This window comes from Chrysochloris asiatica, unplaced genomic scaffold (assembly GCF_000296735.1).
Source record: "Chrysochloris asiatica unplaced genomic scaffold, ChrAsi1.0 scaffold00111, whole genome shotgun sequence".
Taxonomy (NCBI): Eukaryota; Metazoa; Chordata; class Mammalia; order Afrosoricida; family Chrysochloridae; genus Chrysochloris; species Chrysochloris asiatica.
In genome coordinates, this window is record NW_006408629.1 from 10,136,629 (window position 1) to 10,162,618 (window position 25,990).

Here is a 25,990-nt window from a genome sequence, read left to right on the forward strand (position 1 = left end):
TACGCACTGTTTGTTGTCTGTTGAGTTTTCAAAATGTTTTCAGCTTTAACAACCTCTGTAATGTTTTCCTTTATAGATATGTGTCTGTGGTGGCAAAAAATAAAAGCAAATCAGTTCAAATGACCTATTTATAAATTTTAAATGAACATGATTGAGTGGAAGGCTCATAAATATTAGATATTAATTCTTTTTGAGGAATAAGAGCGAGGGTGCTATTTTTGATGATATTTATCCAAATTATGGAAAACTGTGAATTAAAAAAAATATTACAATGGTATTTTAAGCCACATTAAGGTTATCTAGTATTCTCATATTTTTATCACTTAAAGATTTCTGATAATGTAATGTCCAGATAAAAGTTCCACCACAGTTTTGGATTACACCTTGTTGAATGTAAACTATCACTTAGTTTACAAACTTTTGGAAGAGATTCTGACCCTTGTTTGATTTAACAAAACAAAACAAAAAATCCATATTGTTTATTTAATCCCAATGATAGTTAAAATTGTTATCATGTTCTGGTCCATTCTTTCAAACATACGCATGTGTAATATAGCAAGGCACATGTCAACCAGTCTTTAAGTTAGAGTCAATCCTGCTAATTATTTTTCAAACAACCCTGTCTCCATTCTTTCAGTCTGAGGTGAAACTATTGAGAATATGGTGGGAAAATAACATCAAGTGGGATGTTGACTAGATAGCCATGTATTAGAGACCTACTCTATCTGTGAAGGGAATGTGTGGGGAGGATTAGAGCAGCTATCAGGAAGTAGTTATAGATGCTGAAGCCTCAGATAATCTCCTTCCATGAGTTTCCTAACTTTAGAGTCCAGCCTTTGACATCGTTGGGCACCTGGGACCCCGTTAATGATAGCCACAGAGGGCTGTGAGGCTCAACTGGTCATCACTGGGTGAGGATGTGTCAGGGTCACTGTAGGTCTGTGTCAGGGCTAAGCTCAGAATTTCTTTCTTTTCTTTGTAAAATCGTAGTTCTTGCCCTGCCTTCCTGGCTTCCTCCAACTCCCTCAGGGCCATTCGCAGCTCTTGAGAAAGGATTCCTGGTGACTCCTGCTCCTTCATGATCCAGTCCAGGGCCATGTGGCTGCGCATCTTTTCATCTAGGGAATACTGGGAATAGTAGGAGATGACTTCCTGAGAGCCAAGAGACAAAGTTCCAAGTGTAAGTAGAGAGCAACAAAGGCACTATATTCATGACCTTCTTTGCCTTATTTCTTTGGCCCACCCATCCACCCATTCATTGGGGTTTTGTCAACAACCAAGTCTCTGTTTGCAAATCAGTCAGAACTATTACCAGCAAGTAGATTTCTCTCCAGTGACCCCATCTATGTCAGAAGATTTTTAACAGCTGATTTTCAGAAGTAGATGACAAGGCTTTTCTTTTGAGGCACTTCCGGGTAGACTCAAACCTTCAACCTTGTGGTTGGTAGTTGAGTACATTGACCATTTGCACCACCCAGGGACTTCAATGTTTACAAACTGAAGCCACACTTCTTGAAAATGAAATGGTGAGATAAACTGGTATAGATTGATTCAAAGCACAACCACCAGGAATGAAAAATCATGTTCATAAAACAAAGCTCCGACCTTGCTGGAAAATACTAGCTTCCTTTGGAATATATTCCTTTAACAACTAGTATGATGAGGATTACCCCATTTAGTCATTGGACCATTATCTCCTGACAAGACAAAGGGAAAGAACTATTCTGAGGGGTGTGGACAGAATTCGTTTAGGTTATATCCATTGCATAAGTCTGTGAAGTAGGAAACTTTTAGTAAAAGTTACCCCATGAGAAGACCTAGAAACTAGTAGCACCAACTTACTAACTACGGTGTTGTTAGTTCATATGGTAACTACAGAAAAAAACTTAAAACATGTATTATGGAACATGGACATTATCATTATTGATATAATAATGGTATTCTCATGATACATTTTCTCTTCCTTTCGCAAATAATCAGCCCATACCTGATAATTCTTGCATGAAACAAATGCTAGAAGAAAATGCTAGCATGAAGGATTGCTAGAACCATATATAGGTTTGATGGATACACTTTAAGAAGATCATGTGGAATGGATGCATTACTTATTTTTATTTTCATTTTCAAGGACATATGGTATTTATTTATGACCTTAACAAATTAAAAACAATCATGGAAAAGTGTTTATAACCAATCCAGCATATTTCAAAGGGCTTTTATAAAATCAAAGGAAAAGAAAAAAAACAAACACAACCCAAACCATTGTTGGCTATTCATGTCTTTTCCATCTCTGACATTTTGAAAACCATACGCTCTAAGCAAAGAACAACTAAAATCTTTTGGGACTGCGGTGTATGGGAAACACTTACATCCACCTTCATGCTACTGACCGGTAGAGGTTTTGCTCTTCAGACATATGCCTTTTAAGAAATGATCACAAGTAAACTATGAGTGGGGAATTCAAATTCTAAGACTGGGGAAAGTAAGAGTATATTTTGAAGGGTAGCTGGTTCAAACTTACCAGACACTCCTTGGAAACCCTATACAGTGTTGCTATGAGTCAGAACTGACTCAACGGCACTTCATGACAACAACGAAGGTTAAAAACACTAAATAGGAGGGGATTTTACTTTTGCCATGAAAAAAAAAAAAAAAAGGAGAGTGGGAGAAGATGTTACTCATGAGTAAAAAAGAAATAGTATGACCCTGTTTCCTTAAAAAATTGGGCTGATTGGGTACCACCTTGGTCACCTTTATGATAATATCTGTTGTCTCTAAGGATCTTTTGGTGTGGATCTCCACAACCAACTTTTCCTTTCTTTAGTGAAAAGGTTTCAGAAGCTTTGCATTCTCAGGTTTCTTTCTGCACCAAAGGTGTAAGAGAGTAGAAGTCTATGTAATAGATTATAACAGATCCATACAGCAGATTGAGTATTTGACTCAGAATTTGTATCTGTTTTAAAATCTCTCCACCCGGGCAGTCAGTACAGGTATGTGAATCACTTCTATATCCAGTCAAGATTCTTTTTCATGTATGTATATGGCAATTCCCAGATTTAAGTGGACTGTTGCATACATTTTTTTCCTGGTACCCTTTATTCTGAAACAATATAGCCCTAAAGAGAATGACATGCCAGCTGTTTAGTCCACACAACACAAACCTGGTCTGGGTGGGAAATTCTCACCTGTCGGGAGCACTTTGTTTCACGAAGCGCTTTCAGACTTCCGTTCCAGTGCAAGAGTTGGAAAATGGTCATCAGCTCCTACAAAACCCACATACTAGTCATTGGTCTTTAAAGTAGTTGAGAAGGAAAGTCCCCAGTGATTCCCAAATCTCTCTGGGAAACAGAATATACATTATTATTAGAATATGCCCAGTCTTTTCAAAGACCAGAGTCCCCAGTCATCTGGAACATTTGCCCTTCCCTCCTTGGCTGCACCCATATTTGTACAATGCTGTTGTTGAGTGCCATCTAGTCAGTTTTGACTCATACTGGCCCTGTATAGGATTCCAAGGAATGGCTGGTGTGTTTGAACCACTAATCTTTTGGTTAGCAATCATGTGCTTATTCTATAGCGTCACACCAGCATAAAAAAATAAAATGACAGATACTTTTCAACTTTAAAAATGTATGTGCTCTACCAATTCTACATTTAACATGTTATACTTTATCTATACCAGCACATGTGAGAAATAGTGTATAGACAAGGTTATTAATTACATCAATTGTTGAAATGGTCTGAGGCTGGGAACATCATAAACATTCATTTTTAGATGATTGGTTAAATAAAGTATGATACATTGACACTGTGGAATACTTTGTAGTTATAAAAAAGCAATCTCTACAGGATAACCACTGGACTGTTAATCACAAGGGTGGCGGTTCAAACCCACCAGCCACTCCTTTGAAACTCTCTACAGGGTCGTATGAGCCAGAACCAACTCAACAGAACTTAACAACAACAAAATGTGTATTAAAGGAACCTTGGTGGCATAGTGGGCTGTGAGTTGGACTGCAAACCTCAGTGTCAGCAGTTGAATTACCAGCCCCTCCATGGGAAAGAGATGAGGCTTTTTGCCCCTGTAAAGATTTACAGCCTTCAAAACTCTATACAGAGTTGCTATGACTCAGAACCAACTCCATAGCACATAACCACCATCACCATCAATGTGTATTAAAGGAACCCAGGTAGAATAGTGGGTTACATATTGGGCTATTAACTGCAAGATCAGTGGTTTGATCTACCAGCAGCTCCATAGGAGAAGATGAGGTTTTCTGCTCCTATAAAGATTTACAGCCTTGGAAACCCTATAAAGAATCACTGTGAGTTGGAATCGACTGAAAGGCAGACAGGAGCAGCAGGAGCAATGTGCATTAACATTTTTAAAGAAACGCTAGGTGTGCCACAGTGTGTTGTTAAGTGACATCTAGTTGGTTACAACTCATAGCAACCCACAATAGAGTTTCTGAGGAAGGGCTGGTGGGTTTGAATGGCCAACCTCATGTTTAGCATAGTCCAACGCTTACCCTATAGCACAACACCAGGACTCCACCACAAACCTGGTCTATTTGTATTGAGTGCTATTATTGGAGTAAAACCAAATAGGAGTTCCTATCCTACATACATATGCTGGTGTAGCACCTCCAGTTAATGCGCTGGACTGCAAGGTCAGTTTGAACCCTAAAGTCAGAGGTTCAAGCTCACCAGATGCTCCTCGGAAACCCTATACAGGGTCACCATGAGGCAGAACTGACTCAACAGCACTTAACAATATACATATGCTTGGCTTGCATGCCTGGAGCAGTTCTGGTAAGATACAAAAGACTCTCAGAACAGGCTGGGCTCTGAAGGACGGAAAGGAATACCTGGGGGCAGGAGTGGGAGGGATAGAGTCATCTGACATTTTTTTGGTAACTTCTGAGTTCCAAAATAAGTAACTATATTATGTATTAAAGAAAAAAGCTTAAATTTTAAAACATTTAAAAGCCCCCAAATAAAGAGATACACAATGGACAAGCTACAGAAACTATAACATACTCCAAAGTTTATGAATTCAGTCAAGGAAATGCCTTAAGATTTACACAATAAGTTTTTAAAAACCTACTTATAAATTCCACTTCCTCCAGCAATCTGTGAAGCCTAGCATTAAGCCTTTCAATAGGCACCAATCTTTCCTTGTCTGGTATCAAGGGCAAGACAACATACTTACGATTTGTATTGTAGGATAAGCATCAAAGTGCTTACCGGAAGAAATCCTATAGAGTCACTATGAGTCGTTACCGATTAGAGGGCACTTACCAACATCAATGTTATTAGAAGGAGCCCTGCTAGTATAGTGGGTTATGTATTAGACTGCTAACCACAAGGTGAGCAGATCAAGTACACCAGCTGTTCTGCGGGAGAAACGTGAAGCTTTCTGATCCTGTAAAGATTTTACAGCCTCGGAAACCCTATCTAGACAAGGACCCTATGAGTTTGAACTGACTTGATAGGACATGATCACCACCACCAATGTTATTAGAACAAGCAGCTTTCCACTCAAGTTATCAACATTTTATATTTATTGAGTTTTTTGTCTTGTTTACGTCATAGAGAACTCTATTGGGGATTAATAGAAAAGACCTCAAGCACAGAAGTATTAGAAAATAACTTGATACAATTATAGGCAGTCCCCGGTTTATGAATATCTATCTGACTTGTGCTTTAATGCTATGTATATTTGCTCTTTCTGCTATTCATCAGGTTTTCAGTGACTAGATATTTCGTTCTGCTGTGCATAAGGTCGCTATAAGTCGGTACCGACTCGATGGCACCTAACAACAACAACATTTGCTCTCACTTTTAAACAACAGAATTCCCAACAAATTTTTCGTCACGATCGTCTTCACTTCACCATATTTCACTCCAAGTGCAGCTTTTAAATCACTGAAAAGACTTCAAAACTTGGCTTGCACTAAAGTAAGGCTAAATAAGAATTATATACACCCATTCTGACTGACCTACAAAGTCAGCTTAAAGACACACTTAGGAACAGGTCTTTTTTGTACCCCAGAAACTACCTCTACTTAACTTCTAGTCATAAAAACAGACATGAAGACTTTACTGCACATTCTGGTTTTATAGGATACATACTGCACAGCTAACCACCAGGTCAACAGTTCAAAACCATCAACCACTCTGTGGGAGAATGAGGCTTTTTGCTCCATAAAGATTTACAGTCTCAGAAACAGTGTCGCTGAGTCGGAATGAACTTGATGGAAGTGGGTTTGGAATATATTTCATTAACTGTCTTTTCCAATCATTGCTCAGGAAAAAATGTTATATGATAAAATCATGAGACACATAAAGCACCTTTTGATTTTAGACATCTTTGACATTACATGGTAAATTTTCAAACAAGATTTCCAGAAAAGCAAATTACACTATGTATTTTGTGTCTAAAATTGACATTAGAATTTAATGTTCCCTACTTTTCTAGCAGAGATCCAGTTTTGGACTTTGTCTTTGTTTCACTGCATAATAAATACCCCAAGAACTCACAGAGACCTCAATAAAAGCAAAATTACTTGTTAATTAAAATACAACATGGATACCAGCTGACTTCTCCCTGGCCTTAAACAGAGGTCCACCCTCTTTCTAGAGTCTCACATCCTGTTCCTTCCACTTCATCCTACTTCTATCCAGAATTTCATGCTCAGTAGTTTATTCAATAAACCAAATGTTGCATTCACTGCTGTGCTTCTTAATACTCCCCCAAGTATCTTCAGTGGCCAAGGAAGATAAATCTGTTCTGCTGCTTCCTCTTTTCCCAGTACAACCAAACTTAACCAGTTGTCATGGAATCGATTCAGAGGCATGGCGACCCCATGTGTGGTGGAGTAGAACTTTATTCTACAGGGTTTTCAAGCTGTGAGCTTTCAAAATCAGATTGTTAGCCTCTTCCTCTGAGGCACTTTTGAGAGCGTTGAAACGACCAACTTTTCAGTCAGTTGTTGTTGATAAGTGCTATAGAGTTGTCCTGACTCATAGTGACCCTATATAGGATTTCCAAGGAGTAACTGGTGAGTTTGACTTTGCCGTTCAAACTGACCTCATGGTCAAGTGTATCTTACCAAGCTACGTACAACAGGACTCCTTCAGTGAGTAGTCAAGTTTTAGAACCATTTGCGCCATGTAGGGATTTCCACCAAATCTACCCAAGTCAATACTTTGCAATCATAAAAGTGAGTAGGAATCTGGTGAAAGGAGATGGGGATAGGATTCTTGTGATTCAATAGTAATTGTTATCATGACTAATTGTGACTGTCACAACTATAAAGGTAAAGGTTTTATAACAAAAATGGGGAAGTAGTTAATCTTACAGTCCAGAAGCAGAGGTCCTTAGGCTCATCAAGGGAGAAGAGCACAGGAGAGATACGGGACCCTATCCAGAGAAGCAGCGACACCAGAGGTGGAGGCAGAGATGGGGACATGGAGAGAGGGAGCAGCTGTGTATAAGGTCGCTATGGGTCAGTACCGACTCGATGGCACCTAACAACAACAACAACAACAACAACAAAGACTCTGGACTCAGGGAAAGAGAGGGACTGGGTACTGGTAGCCAGGAGGGAGGCTTGCAGAATGTGCCCTTTGTTGCTATGGGTCGGAACCGACTCAACAGCACTTAACAACAATCTTTACAGAAACTGACCATCACATCTTTCACCCATGGAGAAGCTGGTGGATTCAAATCTCCAAATTCTCAGTTATCAACTGAATACTTAACCACTATGTTACCAGGGATTCTCCTGTAAACACTCTAACCTAAAAAACTCTATGAGGCAGTTCTACTCTGTCACACTGGGTCACAGTAAGTCAAAATCAGCTTGCCAGCACCTAGCAACAACCACCTAGCAACAATAACCACCGCTCATCTGTCAGTTTCTCTTACTGTGGTGACTTGTGTGTTGTTAGGATGCTGGAAGCTAGGCCACTGGTATTTTAAATACCAGCCAGGTCACCGATAACAGACAAGTGTCAGTGGACCTTCAGACTAAGACAGGCAAGGAAGAAGGAGAGGCGAACCCCATCTGAATGGTTAGCCATTGAAACCTTTATAAATAGCAGTAGAATGTTGCCTGATACAAGGCTGGAAGATGAACCCGTCAAGTTGGAAGGTACTCAAAATATGACTGGGCAAGAGCTGATTTCTCAAAGCAGAGTTGAGGAGTCAATTGAGTAAAGATTTTAGAACCTTCATTTGCAGATATATACAAATAAAAATGAAAAGAAATAATTGCAAAACATCCATTAATAATTATAATGTGGAATGCACATGGTTTGAATCTAAAAAAATCAGAAGGCATTACAAATTAAATGTAACACAGAAAGACTGAGATGCTGAACATTAGTGAGCTGAAGGATCGACACTGGACTGCAACCAAAAGGTTGGCAGTTCAAACCCACTGGCTGCTCCTTGGAAACACTACACTGGGTCGCCATAACTCAGAACTGGCTCGATAGCACTTAACAATAACAACAGTGAGCTGAAATTGATTGGTCTTTGCTAATTTGCACTTTGCTAATTGGTTTACCATGCTGAGAAGTACAAACTGATAAGGGATGGTGTTGTATCCACTGTGAAAAATGCATTTCAAGACCTATATTGAAGTACAATGCTGTCTGTGATTGGATAATATCCATATGCCTAAAAGAAAGACCAGTTAATACCACTATTATTCAAATTTATGTACCAATCACTAAAGCAATAATCATAAAGCCAGTGATAATGACATTGAAGAATTCTACCAACTTCTTTAGTCTGAAATTGACCAAACATGTACTCAAGATGCATTGAAAATTATTAGTGATTGGAATGCAAAGATAGGAAACAAAGAGGAAGGATCAGTATTTGGAAACTTTGACCTTGGTGATACAAATGATGCTGGAGATCGTATGATAGAATTTTGTAAGACCCATGACTTACTCATTGCAATTACTTTTTCTAAATAGCATAAAAGATGACTAAGCACATGGACCTCGAAATCAAATTGACCACATCTGTGGGAAGCGATAGCAGAAGAGTGCTCAATATCAGCAACCAAAACCAAGACAGGGACAGACTTTGGAACAGACTATCGATTGCTCATATATAAATTCAGGTTAAGTTGAAGAAAATTAAAACAGGTACACAACTGACAAAAAATGATTTGAACATACCCACCTGAATACAGAGACCATCTCAAGAACAGATTTGATATGTTGTGGGATGGCATCAAGAACATCAGACATCAAGAAAGCAAAAGGTGAGTAAAAATACAGGAAAGAAAAAGACCAAAATGGATGTCAGAAGAGACTCTGAAACTTGCTCTTGAGTGTAAAGAAACTAAAATAAATGGAAGAAATGATGAAGTAAAACATATGAACAGAAAATTTCAAAGGACAGCTTGAGAAGACAAAGTCAAGTATATGTGCAAAGACCTGGAGTTAGAAAAACAAAAGAACATGCTCAGTATTTCTCAAGCTGAAAGAATTCAAGACTTGGGTTGCAATAGTAAAGGGCAAAATTCCAACTTTTATTCCATCAGTTCCCGGAGACTTGTTTCCCAATGCCTTAATTATACCTTAGGAGCTCTGGTAGTGTAGTGGTTACGAATCAGGGTGACAACTGCAAAGTCAACAGTTAGAAACTACCAGCTGTTCCGCGGGAGAAAGATGAAGCTTTCTGCTCCTGTAAAGATTTACAGCCTCGGAAACCCTGTATAGGGTCGCTATGAGTCAGAACCTACTCCACGGCACATAACCACCACCATCAATTACACCTTAGAGGTCTTCCTTCCGTACCATTGGCCCTTACCATTTGCTACATCTTGAAATGGTTGAACATCGACCGTTTCTTTTTGGTAGAGTGACTTTGTGTAGTTCTTCCATCTTCTTTTGATGCTTTCTGCATCATTCATTATTTTGCCTGTAGAATAATTCATTATCTCATGACATGACTTGAACTTTTTCATCAGTTCTTTCAGCTTGAGAAATGCTGATCATGTTCTTCCCTTACTGGTGTCTAACTCCTGTTCTATGCATAGTTCATTATAAAACTTAACTTTTGTTTCTAAAGTTGTCCTTTGACATTTTCTGTTCAGCTCTTTTACGTCCTCATTTGTTCATCTATGCCATGAAATTAGAAGACACTTACCAGGCTAACTTACTGGAAGAGGTCCATATTTGTGTCCATTCCAAAAAGTGATAAACCAGTGGAATACAGAAACCATTGGAAAATAACATTAATATCACGTGCAAGTAAAATTCTGCTGAACTGAAGGCAACAGTACATTGACAGGGAGCTGCCAGAGGTTCAAGCCAGATTCAGACAAGGATGTGGGATGAGGTATATCATTGCTGACATTAGGAGGATCTTGATTGAAAGCAGAGAATACCAGAAAGATGTTAACCTGTGCATTATCGAATATGAAAAGACTTTTGACTATGTGGATTATTACAAGCTATGGACAACACTGCGGATAATGAGTATTCCAGAACACTTAATTGTGCTCATGAGGAAACTGTACATAGACCAAGAGGCAGTTTTTCAAACAGGGCACTGAGTAGTTTAAAATCAGGAAAAGAGTGTGCCAGGATTTTATTCTTCTACCATACTTATTCCATCTGTATGCTGAGCAAATATTCCAAGAAACTGGATTATATGAAGAAGAACATGGCATCAGGATTGGTGGAAGACTCATTAACTTGTGATATGCAGATGATACAACCTTGCTTGCTGAAAGCGAACAGGACTTTAAAATATGGTTCTGGCTCATAGCCACCTTATGCACAACAGAATGAAACACTGCTCAGTTTGTACCATGCTCACAAATGTTGTTAAGCTTGGGCCCACTGTTGCTGCCAGTCCATCTCATTGGGGGGTATTCTTTTTCTTTGACCCTCCACTTTATCTAATATGATGTCTTTTTCAAGGAGTTGGTTAATAAGCCTTCCCCCAATCCTGATGCCACATTCTTCTTCATATAGTCCAGTTTCTTGGATTATTTACTCAGAGTACAGATTGAGTAATTATGGTGAAAGAACACAAACCTGGTGCACACCTTTACTAATTTGAAACCATTCAGTGTCCCCTTGTTCTGTTCGGATGGCTGCCTCTTAGTTTATGTACAGGTTCCTCATGAGCACAATTAAGTGACCTAGAATATTCATTGTCTGCAATATTGTCCATAGTTTGTCATGAGCCACACAGTCGAAATCTTTTGCATAGCCAATAAAGCACAGGTAAGCATCTTTCTGGTAAAGTAGAGGGTCAGGAAAAAAGAGGAAGACCCTCAATGAGATGGATTGGCACAGTGGCAGCAACCATGGGTTCAAGCTAAGCAACAATTGTGAGAATGGTGCAGGACCCAGCAATATTGCATCCTGTTGTGCAGAAGGTTGCTATGAGTTGGAACTAACTCAATGATAACAACAACATGGGCAAAATATCGACCGATGCAGAAAGCATCCAAAGAAGATGGAAGGAATACATAATCACTCTATCAAACAGGAATGGTAGATATTCCACCATTTAAATAGGTAGCATATGATCAAGAACCGTATGGTGCTGAAGAAAGAAGTCCAAGGTACACTGATGGCATTGGCAAAAAACAGGGTTTCAGGAATTGATGGAATAAAAATTGAAATCTTTCAATAAACTGATGCAGTACTAGGGGCACTTACTCCTCTATGCCCAGAAATTTGGAGAACAGCTACCTGGCTAACCGACTGGAAAAGATCCATATTTGTACCCATTCTAAAGAGAGGTAAACTGAAGGAATGTGGAAATCATTGAACAATATCATTAATACCATATACAAGTAAAACTTTGCTGAAGATAATTTTAAAATGATTGCAACAGTACATCAACAGTGAACTCACAGAATTTCAAGCTGGATTCAGAAGACAATGTGGAACAAGGTATATCATTGGTGACATCAGAGGGCTCTTGGCTGAAATTGGAGAATACCCGGAAGATGTTTGGTGGTGGTGGTGGTGAGCTATCCAGTCAGTTATGTCTCATAGGGTTTCTAAGGCTGCAAATCTTTAAGGGTGCAGAAAGCCTCATCTTTCTTTCCAGGAACAACTGATAGATTCAAACTGCTGACCTTGCTGTTAGCTGCCCAACTCATAATCCACTATAACTCCAGGATTCCTCAGAAAGATGCTTATTTGTGCTTTATTAACTATGCAAATACTTTCAACTGTATGGATCATGACAATCTATGAATAACTTTGCAAAGGATATGTATTCCAGAGCACTTGCATGTGCTGATGAAGAACCTATACAAAGGCCAAGAGGCAATTGTCTGAACAGAATGAGGGGATACTGAAAGGTTTATAATCTGGAAATGTGTGTAACAGGGCTGTATCCTTTCACTTTACTTATTAATAATCTGTATGCTGAGCAAATAATCTGAAACGCTTGATCATACGAAGAAGAATGTGGCATCAGGACTGGAGGAAGACTCATTAACAATCTGTGATATGCAAATGATACAGCCTTGATTGTTGGAAGTGAAGAGGATTCAAATACTATCTATGGATGAAAGACTACCGTCTTCAGTATGTATCGCATGTCAATTTAAAGAAAGCAAAAATCCTCACAAATGGACCAATAAACAATATCATGATAAATGGAGAAAAGACTGAAATAGTCAAGGACTTCATTTTGCTTAGATCCACAATCAACACTCATGGAAACAGAAGTCAAGAAACAGCATATTGCATTAGGCAAATCTGCTGCATAAGACCTCTGCTCTAACATCAAGAACAGAGATGTTAGTCTGAGGACTAAGGTGTACCTGACCCAAGTCATAGTATTTTCAATAACCTCATATGCAGGTGAAACTTGGACAATGAATAAGGAAGACCATAGAAGAATTGATGCATTTGAGTTACGGTGTTGGAGGAGAGTATTAAAAGCACCATGGACTGCCAGAAGAATAAACAGATCCATGTTGAAAGAAGTACAGCCAGAGTGCTCCTTGGAAGCCAGGATGGTTAGAGTTCACCTCTCATACTACGGACAAATTGTTAGGATAGACCAATCCCTGGAGCAGAAGAACATGCTAGGAAAAGTGGAGGGTTGGTGAAAATGAGGAAGACATTTGCCTCCGCTGCCCCAGCTAGATAGATTGGCACAGTGGCAGCAACAATGGGCTCAAACACAATAAAACTTGTTAGAATGGCACCAGACTGGGTAGTGTTTCATTCTTTTGTGCATAAGGTTGATATTAGTTAGATCTGACTCAACAGTACCTAACAATAATAACAACAATAGCAGCAATTTTAAAGTATTGCATTTCAATCTTGTTTATTTTGATCACTGAGTTTTTTGTTGTCCCTATATATTGTGTGCACAAGGTGAGTGCCTCACTCACCTCTCCTTGGTCCAGGTCTTGCTCTTGGGTCTGTTTCAGTCCCAGGCTGAATTCATGTGCATTCAATCTGTGCTGTCCCAGAGATCCCCCTAAACACCTCCCTCCCCTGACACACAACACTCTTGGATTACTGCTTTGCTATTGCTCTCTTGAAATTCTTAAATTTGTTTTTCACAAAGGCCCTGGATTTTTCTATTGCACTAGGTCTGCAAATTATGTAGCTGTTCCTGGTCAGCCAAGCAAATGCACATTGTTGCATTCTGAAGCTATGTCTGGGAGGCTGGCGTGGTTCTGTGCTTCATCAGAAACAAGAAAAGCAAGCACTGTAAATTGAGAACTTGAAAAACAGGTGGGCACTATCTCCCCACCCAACAGAAAGGATTTAAGAGGAAATTTGTTTATGGGATGAGGTTTTAAAAGGCGACCTGGAGAATTTAGCAAAGATGTAAATAAACAGCTTTCCCTTGGATTGCATTAGGCTTCAGAAGAAATGTATTAACCAGCTTCAGTTAAAAGTCAGCCTCAAATCTGACCTTGACAAAGCTCAGTGAGTAGTACTGCCCCCATTGGTCCCCAAGGCATCCTGCCAATTTCTCTATGGCAAGGCTACCTTTAACAGGCATTTCTGCTCGCCTCACAAGACGTGAAGGTAAGTAGAGAGAGGTATATCCTGTTTCCTTCTGAGCCTGACTGGGTGACTGCCCCCTTGAAAGCCTGCAGACCGTCAGGTGACACCAGCTTTGTTTTTGTATAGTACATAGTCGTCCATAGCTAGATACAAGCCTGTGTTTCTTAACCAACCAGTGGAAGTGAATTGGTGGCTGCAGAAAGAGCCCAGGTAGGTGGTCAGTTCCCATTATATGCAGACCCAATCTGATAGGTTTAACCCAGGCCACTAAAGAATGTGCTGGGTCCCAGCAGGTAACCTAGAGCTTAAAGCTGACTGATGAAAGAAAGATGCCTCTCCTTTAGGCTTGCCAGTGTCCCTACTGGGCTGGGGTGGATTTTCTCTCCCCTCGTGTGTTTTACCTTTCCTTTGTCCCTATCTCATGCCTTTCCCTGCTTCTGCATCCAGACTCGGTTTTTGAGAATTTATGAAGCTTTTCCACAGTATGATTCAAATTATTATTTCACTAGACCACACACAAAACACACAGCCCAGAGCTAAGCAATTAAAGTATTACCAAAAGGAGCTTGAGTAGAGCCTTTCATAGTACTTGGAAGGAATTTTAAGAATTTTTTTTTTTTTAATCTCACCTTCCCCATCTTTGGCAGACACTCAATCACATTCAAAATCTTTCTTGATGTTCTGTAAATAGCTACTAAATCACACAGAAGTTGCTGTCCATGGCAGCAGGCAATGTTCAATCAATAATAAAAGAAGTACAATAGTCTTTTGAGAGCAGCAGGAATTAAGTAAATGAGGTTCTTCCTTGGGGGAAGTACTACGCTAGGTGCTTTGTAAAAGTCATCTTAATTTAAGGCTCACAAAAACCAACCAACATATCAATCTTGTTTAATGAGAAATTTGCACTGAAAAGCTGGTGAAACAGTATAGCGTCATGAGACAGTGCTCTTTGCTGATTTTCTTAGACTTAAGTCTGATACTTTCTGTCTGGCAATTTGGGAAGATGCCCTGGTGGAACAATGGTTAAATGCTTGGTTGCTCACTGAAAGAAAGGTCAGTGGTTTGAACCTACCAGCTGCATCTAGGGAGAAAATGCAGCAGTCTGCTTTCAGGAAGATTCCATTCAGTCAAGAAAAGCCTTTTGACTACTTCTACTCTCTCATCAAGAGTTGCTATGAATTGGAATCAACAGCAATGGGTTTTGGGTTTATGGCAATTTGACACAATGGTTAGGCACTCAGTTGCTAACCAAAAGGTTGGCAGTTTAAATCTACACAACTCCATGGGAGAAAGAACTGATCATTCATTTCCATAAAGATTACAGCAAGAAAACCCCATGGGGCAATTCTACTTTTGGGCAATTCTACTCTGGTCATATGGGGCTGCTATGAGTTAGAATGTACTAGGCAGCAAGCCACAACCATAACACGGCACTTTTGCTAAACTATCCAAACCAAACCAAACCCATCACCATAGAGTCGATTCCAATTGTTCTTCTGGCCATCCATGGTACTTTTAATACTCTTTGCCCACACCATAATTCAAATGCATCAATTTTTCTATCTTCCTTATTCATTTTTTAGCTTTCACATGTATATGAGGGTGTTGTTGTAATTAAGTACTGTTGAGTCAGTTCTGACTATAGCGATCTGGTATAGGCTTTCCGAAGATGGGTTCATGTGTTTGAACCACCGCCAACCTTGTACTTAGCAGTCCAATGCTAGCAGTGTTAAATTAAAATGACCAGAATGCTTAGGGCCTATAGATAAAAGGTAGATTAATGGCAGGGCTGATGTTACTGATGTTGTTGTTGTTGTTAAGTGCCATCAGGGTGACTCCAACTCATAGTGGCCCTGTATACAGTTTCCGAGGAGCAGCTGGTGAACTTGAACTGCCAACCTTGCGATTCAAACCAAATTTGCAGTTCAACGCATTAACCCACAGCACCACGCCTGGACTCCAATGACGTTGGTGAAAGAATGATGATTTCTCCCAGGCTTCTGGTTAGAATAATCAAATCAATATGTGGCAGGAAGTCAGGTACCTGAAATTCAAGCATGGTCTTGCCCATATTTGACTCCAACATGTAGTGATAGGCTCCAATGCTGGTGCTAGGGTCATCAGCGTCATCTAAGGTGCCCTTGGGGAAAAAAAGCAGAAAGAGAAAACATTATTGATTTTCCTCCCTTTTTGGGTAGTCATGGACTAATTCTATGGCTGCACAGTGATTCTTCTACTGTGCTAATCCTTTAGGTATCCACTCTATAAACAAGTCTCTAGTCGATCTTGGATAAAATACTTAATCTTACCATGGCTCAGAGTAAAGAGGGTTTTGTAGTCTATTTGAATCTAGCTTTTGATTGGAATGCTAACAAATTACACACACTTGCTAAAAGGATAATTATTCAAAATTTGTTGTTAGCTTCAGTCATGAAACAAAATGCCAGTGTCTTCCCATGATTGGCTGTAGATCAGATCATTGTGATCCGCAAGATTTTCACTGATTGATCTTTAGAAATAGACCACCAGGCCTTTTCTTCCTACTTCATCTCAGTCTGGAAGTTCTACTGAAATCTGTAGTATCATTAGCAATACACAAGCCTCCACTGACAGGTGAGTGGTAAAGTTGCATGATGTGCAGACATTCTCATATCATTGTACGGGTGTAATGTGATGGCATTAGCATTTGCATACTTGCTTTGATTGGTTATTGAAATCATGTGACCCAACCTTGCTCTGATGATAACCAGATTATGTAAAGGACTTGGGTAGAGTTCTCTGCTTATGTGGACCATTCATATTTTGCAGCCATGATTCTCAATGGGAGCTCTTTACATGGATCTTGGTCCAGAGATGTGGATCTCAGGACCATGTCTCCTGGGCCACTAATCTTTTTTACTCCTGGGCCACTAATCTTTAGGTAACAAGGTGGGTGGGTGATGGGTAGAAACCAAGCTGCCTTTCACTTTGGTTGGAGGATGTGATGGCAAAAAAATTAAAATAAAAGGAGCTTTGAGTGGCATTTGTGCCAATTAGCTCTAGCTTGCTGTTCTACATCCCATGGCCTTGGATGGAACTGTGGGCCATGGCAACTTCATGAGACTGAACAAACAATCCCAACATCAGATACCAGCAAATTTATAGCTTTTGAATGCAATAACATTAACACACTGCTGTTGAAATATTTATGTTGGCTTTTTAAATATCCCAGAGGAAATCCATCCAAAAGCCTGCAAGTCATATATATTTTCTTTCTTTAGAAAATTTTCCATGAAAAAAAAAAGAGATAAATTACATTTACACTGAGAGACCCTCCCTGCTTCTGAGTAAATCCCACACCTATATAATAAATCAGGCATCATTTTCTTAACTTCTGTTCCTCAAAGGCACTTGAAATTTACAGGGCTAGAAAATGAAGGCTTCCTTTCATCCTCAGACCAGATATAAAACAGAGCCAGTTCTCTAACAACAACTTGCCCACTCAATCATTCTCATTCCCCTTCCCATATTTCTCATTTAAGTGATAAAATCATTTATGATGGGAAAGGAGCAAAAGGATCATTGCTGGTCTGATAGTGCTTTCTTCATTAGCAGCAGCTTCTCCAAAATGACAGAATCTTTTTAGTTAGACAAAGAAATAAAGAACAAACAGATCTGTGTTGGAAGAAGTACAGCTAGAGTGCGCCTTGGAAGGTAAGATGGCCAGACTTTGTCTCTCATGCTTCGGACATATTACCAGGAGAAGGATATCATGCTTGGTAAAATGAATGTCGGGAAAAAATGAGGAAGACCCCCCAATAAGATGGACTGGCACAGTGGGAGCAGCAATGGGCTTAGGCATAGCAATAATTGTGAGGTTGGCCCAGGACCAGGCAGTGTTTTGTTCTGTTATGCATAGGGTCCCGATGTGTTGGTATAGACTCGATGGCACCCAACAACAACAAGAAATAAAGAAAAGTTACTGGGGATGCAAATGGTTAAGTGCTAGACTGCTAACCAAAAGGCTGGTGGTTCAATATCCACCCAGAGACACTGCAAATGAAAGGTCTGGTGATCTGCTTCTTAGAAGTCACAGTCATAGAAACCTTTGGGAATGCGTTTATAGTTTGTAGCATAGGGGGTCACCCTGAGACAATGACAATTGCTTAAGAAGAAAAGGGAGGCCATGGGTTGTGCAAATGGCTAACACGTCTGGCTGCTAATTGAAAGCTTGAAGATCTGAGTCTACCAAGACACATTTTGGAAGAAAAGCCTATAGTTCTACTTCCAAAAAAAAATCAGCCATTGAGTCCCCTACAGAGCACCGCTTTACTTTGACATACTTGGAGTCACTAGTTGCCATTGAGTCTGAATTCGGTAGCATGGGTTGTTGATCCCTAAAAGAATCTATACTCCTCAAAAAATAAACATTTACAAAAGTGTCTGCCTTCAGCATTATGCTCTTTTAAGAACTAGAACTATTTATATAGGATCAACCACCACGTCTGTCAGTTTGTCGTACTGTGGTGGCTTGTGAGTTGCTGTAATTCTGAAAGCTATGCCACCGGTATTTTAAATACCAGCAGGGTCACCCATGGCGGACAGGTTTCAGATGAGCTTCCAGACGAAGACAGACTAGGAAGAAGGAATGACAAACAACTTCGGAATATTTAGTCACTGAAAACCTTATGAATAGCAAAGAAACACTGTCAGATATAGTGTCAGAAAGTGAGCCCCTCAGGTTGGAAGGCACTCAAAATGGATTGGCAAAATGGCAGCATCAAGGGGCTCACGTGTGGCAACAATTGTGAGGTTGGCCCAGGATCGAGCAGTGTTTTGTTCTGTTGTGCACAAGGTTGTATGAGTTGGTACTGACTCGATGGCACCTAACAACAACATAAAGGATCAAATTGACAACTCGAAGATTAGGTAGGAAGATTACAGGGCACGGAGTTTATGTTAGTGGAGGAGGAACAATACAGAAAAAGGAGAGACTGAAGAATGTAATCAATGTCGTTAAACTGTACGTGTAGTAACTATTGAATTAGGATATGTACATATTCTCAACAAGAATATCAATAAAAAACTTTTTAATATCCTTCTGAAAAACAAAAAGACCAACATTTAAATAATCAAACTGCAGTAGCTCAAATCACTGACTTTGATTTAAAGTTTGATACATTGTGATCCAAGGAGGCTAAATACTACTGAGATTGGGAATTGGGAGCCAGCTCCACTTTCTAATTGAGTTTTGTTTTGTTGTTTTTTTTTTTTTGGTTTTGCTTTGTTAGGCTGAAGATGAGTGGTTTAATGGGTGAAGACTAAATTTTCATAATTCTTAAACTCTGCTCACTTTAGCATCTCCCATGGTTCAAATGCTTTAGTCCATTCTGTGCAGCTAGTTGTTCTCTTCCTTTATGGGTACTTACACTGGTGGAGGCAACTGCTTCCTGAACACTTTCCATAATGAATTCCTTGGTGATCCTGCGGGAGGGCAGCTCGTTGAAGAGAGAGTTGATCAGGGCCACTTTAGCTGCATCTCGTCTGGCCTCAGCTCTGCTTAAGCAGCACTTGAGAAGAGAAGGAGAAAAGGAGTCATTAAAGGATTTAGCATCTCACCATTTCATCCCTGCATCAATGGGTCTCCGGACATTTCTATTCATGCATTTATTGTCTGGGATTACTCTTCCATGGCCACAGCTAATCCCCCTGAAGATCATGCACATTTTCTTTCAGCTCTAGGGCCCATGCAAATGTCTTGGTTGTTCTTCAATTGCTTTTTTGTTTTATTTCATAATCACTGAATGTGTACCATGTACCAGAGGTTTGTGCATACTCTTCTAATAATAATAGTGGTAGTGGATACTTTTGTGTGGTAGGTGATTTACATTCATTATTAGGGCCTTCCCAAATCCTATCTTACAGGAAAAAAGAAAATACAATGAGAAGAAAATCATGAAAAAGGGAAACACTTGTAGTACAAAAATTAAGAACGCAATCCCAGAGTAAAAATGCTTGGCATTTCCTACCTGTTAGACTGGCAAGTTAATCTCTCTGTGCTTTAACCTCTTCTTATGTAAAATGGGAATAATAGTAGTCACTTTGTCATAGGGTTGAGGGTAGGATCAATTAGTTAATATGTGTATAAAGCACTGAGAAAATATGACCCATGGAAGAACTCTTTGTGAGTTTATAATCACACAGTCTTATATTTTTTCCCCTGCAGATTAGTACAAGGGTGCTGTCATTAATATCTGAAAGAAGACACTTTCCAAATGTTGTTGATCTCTATGGTTTTGTTTTTGCAGTATTTTTTCCTCACCTTTCTTTTAACCATTCCCTGATTTTCTTGAAGATTATCGTCTTTATGTTGCTCTCAGTCCACGTGATTTGTGTAGGTCATACTCTGTGCCCAGCTCTGAGATGGACCAGTGTCTACAGTCTGGCCAGTTTACACCTCATTCCCTCATTTACAGTGATGGGTTCAGGGCAAGCATCTTACCTAATGTAGCCTTTCCTGGCATTTTTGCTAGAGATTTTGAAAAAATGACATCCTTTCTAGGTTGCTAAAGCTACTGAAGCCATCTTGCAATGACAAGGGAAGAGGTGGTCTCAAAATGATGCAATTCAGAGGAAAGCTGATCTATAGGATGGACAGTCTCTTGATACTGGCAACCCCATCCAGTTACCTGAATCCAGTTGAGTCCAAAGTTAGATAGTACCAGATTTGTCCATTATGTGAGGCAGCAGTTTACCCCCTTTTTACCCCAGCTTCACTAATTCCCATAGCAGTCCTTATGAATGCAAGAAGCCCTGAACATTCTTTCCTGTCAAACTTCCTCTTCCCTTACTCAGACTGAGGGCAGTATGGCTTAACCATATGCATTTTCATCACCTCTTCTTCCCTGACCAGCTGGCTACCCTAAAGTTAGGAGCTCAGGCCAAGATTCTCCTCAACAGGCAGCCTATGATTAGTAACTCATTTTTAAAAGTTCAGTTCTCCTAAATGTAGCATCATTCTCTCTTTCCTCCTCACCCAACGTATCTGTGACTTACAGGAGTGAGTCTATTCAATGTATCCTGATTCTTTTCTGCCTCTCTCTCTCTCTCTCTCTTTTTTCTTTTTTGTAAGCTAACAAATCTTTCTCTTCAAATTTTGCCTTGACACGTGTCCCTGGGTGTTTAGATATAGGGAGAAACCCTATAAGAACTTCATTGACTCTGAAGCCCACCCCTTTGAGAGGACCCATGGCCTCTCTCCTACAAGCTCCTGAAAATCCAGAGTTAACTTTCCAAAGTTCTAGGGCTCAAACATAGTGATTGTGAGGATGGCATAGGCCCAAGCAATATCTTGTTCTGCTGTGGTTGGGGATACTATGAGTTAGTACCAACTCAATGGCAACTAACCATAACAATGGCTGCTCCAGGTATTCTAGTGGGAAGCAAGTCCCAGGTGAAGAAGCCCAGGCCAAGGTCCTGGTAAACAGGGCAGGCAACTAAACACTCCTAATTCTGCCACTGGAATGCCTGAACTTTGGGAATTTATTTCCTCATTGGACAAAACAGAAAGGCCGGATTCTCCCATCGCCAAAATATGCACTAACTAAAATGCATGATTCTTAGAATCAGTAAAGCTTGGTGACTGATTTAGAATAATAGAAAGAAAGTACCAAAATTCAAGTTTCATTGTCTGTTTCACAGTCTTGTAAAGCTCTGACTCACCAATGGGGGAAAGTCAATCCCTCCTAGTTGCTTTCAGTACATCCTCCAGCTCCTTCCATCAGCTCCACGTGGTCTTTTCTGCACTGTCTCAGAAGCAGTCCTAACTTGTGTCCCGCCATATCCTCCACAGATTTGCCTCTCCTCTCTATCTCCACAAACCCTGTTTGAATACCCTGGGGTCAAACTCCAGGCCTCCTTTGGTTTTCTCTCCTCAGACCTCTAGAACAGTGACTAGTTGCCAAAGAACCAATTGTCTTAGCCTAGGGTCAGACCCAAAAGGTACTAGAGTACACCTTTAGTGTTTGGATGAAGTAATTGCAAGATTTCTCAAAAAGGGCGGGATGATGACACAGAAGAGAATGGCGAATATCTGTGAGGTGCCTGACAAAGCAGAACAATTATAAGCAGTAGGAACGTCTTCAAACAACCACAAGCAGCGATTTCCTTTACACAAACCACAGAGCTAAAGTTCTAAATGTACATGAAAAATAGTTGGGGGTTTTCCCTCCATGTTGGATGGCAAGCAAGAAGGCTTTGGGATAGCTTCAGGTAGAGAAGTCATTCAGAGTATAGATTTCTTCTAAGGTTGAGGCCAACTGTGTTAAACCAGGGGTCCAGGCATCTATGCTAGTTTTGTATTATGGACTTGGGTGGAAATTTAAGGAAGCTGGAGTTCTGAGTCAGCAGGTCTCCACTTATTCTCAGGTGCCCCTTCTCTAGGAAGCTTACCCTGACCACCAAAGTCATACTGAGAGGACCATTGTCCATAGGCGCACTTACCAAATTAGTGTAATTGTCTGCTAGTACTGGGCCCTATAGCCCGAATCTATGATTTAGTCATTTTGTGTCCCCTGATCCTGGAACATACTTTGTTGAATTAATGAATGAAGCCTGTTGTTGTTAAGTGCTATCAAGTTGGTTCTGACCCATAGGGTTTCAGAGAAGTGGCTGATGAGCTTGAAGCGCTGACCTTGCGGTTCAAACTGACTTTGCAGTCCAGCACATTAACCCACAGTGCCATACCAGGACTCAGCCTAGGAAACGTAAAACAAAGTCACAGAAAGCACCTGACCTAATGCTCCAGAAATTCTCTTAAGCAAGAGAATTAAAGGTTATTGTTGTTGTTAAACACCGTCGAACCGGGTCCAACTCATAGTGACCCTGTATAGTGTTTTTGAAGAGAGGCTAGTGAGTTTGAACACCCGACCTTGTAGTTCAATCCAATCTTGCAGTCCAGCGCATTATCCCACAGCGCCACACCATGACTCCAGAATTAAAGATATTCTTATTCTTAAATAAAAGAATGTACCGGTAGGTTGTTGTTAAGTGCTGTCAAGTCTGTTCCAACTCATAGCAAGCCTGTGTAGGATTTCCTAGGAGTGGTTGGTGAGCTTGAACTGCCAACCTTGTGGTCCAGTGCTTTATCTCACAGTGCCACAATAGTATATATAAAGTAGCCCTGGTGGCACAATAGTTATGCATTTGGCTCCTAACCAAAAAGTGGGTGGTTCTCCATGGGAGAAAAGAAAATCTGTCCATCTGTTCCCTGGAAATATTTATAGTCTAGGAAACCCTATGAGGCACTTCTATTCTGTAACATGGAATCTCTGAGTTGGAATCAATTCTTTGATATCTAACAACAACAGCACCAATATACATGTGAAACATGGACAGTGAATAAGGAAGATCATAGAAGAATTGATGCATTTAAATTATGGTTTTAGAGAAGAATATTCAAAATATTATGAACTACCAGAAGAACAAAAAAATCTGTCTTGGAAGAAGTGTAGACAGATTGCTCCTTAGAATTGAGGATATGTTATTAAGAGGGACCAGTCCCTGGAGAAGGACATCATGCTTGGTAAAGTGGAGAGTCAGCGAAAAAGAGGAAGATCCCCAACATGATGGACTGACACAGTGGCAGCAGCAATGGGCTCAGTGTATCAACCATTGTGAGGATAGAACAGTACTGACTACAGGGTACCTAACAACAACAGTAACATAAAATATAAAAGGCCTGAATTTTGGAGGGATAATTGCAGTCTTGGCGTGGCACAGTAGGATGAGCACTAGACTGCAAGGTCAGTTTGAACCGCAAGGCTGGCAGTTCAAACTCACCAGCCCCTTTTCAGAAACCTTATCCAGGGTCACTATGAGTTGGAACCCACTCAACAGCAAGTAGCAACAACTAGCCATTAAGTTCCGATACTCCTAGATTACCCTTTTGCCTAAGTGTAGGATATATATACTATTCTTTAAGAAAATCAGTCCCCCCATTAAAACGAAAGGAAAGTTTTTGCAAGTATAGCTTGACATCTGTAGGAGCAATGCTTTAATAGGAGTTTGGCTTAACTAAATCTGTAATAGAGCCTTTGGGGTTTTAGAATTTAGAGAATTAGATTCAGATCTGGACACTTCCAAGAAATTTATATAACTTTCTATCTAAATAATAGCAGTTTAAACCATCTTTCATAGAGAGAGACCTAGTAAACACTACTTAGATAAAAGAAGCTATCTATTTAAAATAAGACTAGCTAAGTGCTAGATCAAAGGCACCACATACATTTACAACGGAATGGCACTCCTTTGGAGATCAAAGTGCTGCCCGGCTGAGGGAACAGACAGAGCCTTATACCCAGAAAGCATTAAACAGGACTATACAGACTTAACCAATATCAAGATTTTAAAGCAGACATATGTCTTTACTTATTTTATTGTTTCAATTTCTAGAATTTTTGGCTAAAATGGGGGAGAAAGTGTACCAATTAATAAGTACATAAAATAAAATAAATCCTGAACCATCAAAGGGCTTTTCTTGCTATTGTTTTTTGCATTTCTGCAGGACAAGTACTTCAAAATGTCTATATAATGTTAACCAGCCGCTTTCTTCTAAATTCTTGAGGTACAAATCCAAGCCAGCAAGGGCTGCATATTTTTCTTTAGGAATCTTTTCATGGGACCTCTCAAAACCATATGAACCTGCACTTGGGCAAGAAATTGAGCTGAATAGCAATCTACTTGGAATCTTGAAATCAGAGTGTGGATGCTGCTGTAAGAACAGGCATTGTTTGCTGGGAACATAACTTCAAACAGTGGGAACTACAACAAGAAAATAAAACATGGCAAGTGACAGGACATTATAGCGATGTGCCCAAACCAGTTGTCAAAGACATCAGTGGGGAGTGAATGAAGTATGATGTTATTTCAAAGCAACTTCCTGCTAGAATTAGACTTCCCAGGTTGGATGGTTTACTCTGGCAGCTTTTTAGCCAGGCCCCAATCGTAAAGACAGATTTGTAAACCATGCCTTATCTGCTAACCATTCTGACTTGTTAATATAAAGAGACAACTTCTGTCCTTTGCATTTTGTGAAAGTGCAGAGCTGGAATATTTAATAGTTAAGATTTTACTGAAGTCAGCTGTGGATTTCTGAGGCATGTGGAGCCACAATGCTTTCTTAGTGGCTAGCAGACCTCACTCAGACATTTATCTTGATGCTTAGATGCCTTTCATGCTGGTAGATTATAAACCACTCTAATCTTTTCAAGCCTCCTGGCTCTAATTTAAAATTATAGGGGGAAAAATAGTGTCTGTGGTGTTGCTCAACAAACCTATTGAAAGTGTGTGGACTCAGTGTTGTGTTACCCAATACATAAGGTAAGCACAGGCCTACTTTTGCTTACTTACGAGTCTGTAGTGAATAATTATACATTTTTTCCCCCACCACATTAAAGATTCTGTTTCTAGATATGGATGGAATCTATTTCTCTTTCACAGCACCTTTATACAGAATCAAAGTCTCTTTTGAGATTGACAATTCCTTACAAGAATGGAGTACCCAGTAAGCAATGTGCAAACAAGTTTACTTGCACTTACTTACTGGTTTCTAGTAAACAATATGACCCACATTGAAACCCATCTTGCTTTCTAGGTAATCTGTTCCTGGCCCCCAATGATGCCTGCCTCCTGACACTCACGCCCTTGTATAGCCCTTTTCACACCAGTTCATGGTCAAAGTGATGGTTTGTCACTTCTGATATTAGCTTGTGAAAGACACTGTGGCCTCTTCTTGGTGGTGCTTACTTTCTACGTGGATTCCTTTGTTGTGAGGAGAGTCAGCTGCCAAATTGTGAGCGGCCCTCTGGAAACGCCCACAAGAAAAAGAACATTAGCCTTCCAGCAACAGCTGTCTGAGATTGGTGCTGAGCCTCAAACCTGATTAAGCCTACAGAAGACTTCCGGCCCTCCCCCCCCC

The 25,990-nt window shown here is 40.1% G+C and overlaps 1 protein-coding gene across 1 annotated transcript in view; it reads right to left on the bottom strand.

The window, feature by feature from the left end:
• Positions 1-724: 724 nt before the first annotated feature.
• The window catches only part of LIX1 (Lix1 homolog (chicken)), a 66,673-nt gene continuing 41,407 nt past the window's right edge, over positions 725-25,990 (bottom strand). Inside the window, exons 3-6 of the mRNA XM_006867890.1 lie at positions 19,443-19,583; positions 16,079-16,174; positions 3,186-3,263; positions 725-1,152 (exon numbers count right to left, since the gene is read on the bottom strand). Of these exons, the coding sequence (XP_006867952.1) occupies positions 865-1,152; positions 3,186-3,263; positions 16,079-16,174; positions 19,443-19,583 (603 nt within the window). The 3' untranslated portion in view covers positions 725-864. The remainder of the gene's footprint in view (positions 1,153-3,185; positions 3,264-16,078; positions 16,175-19,442; positions 19,584-25,990) is intronic.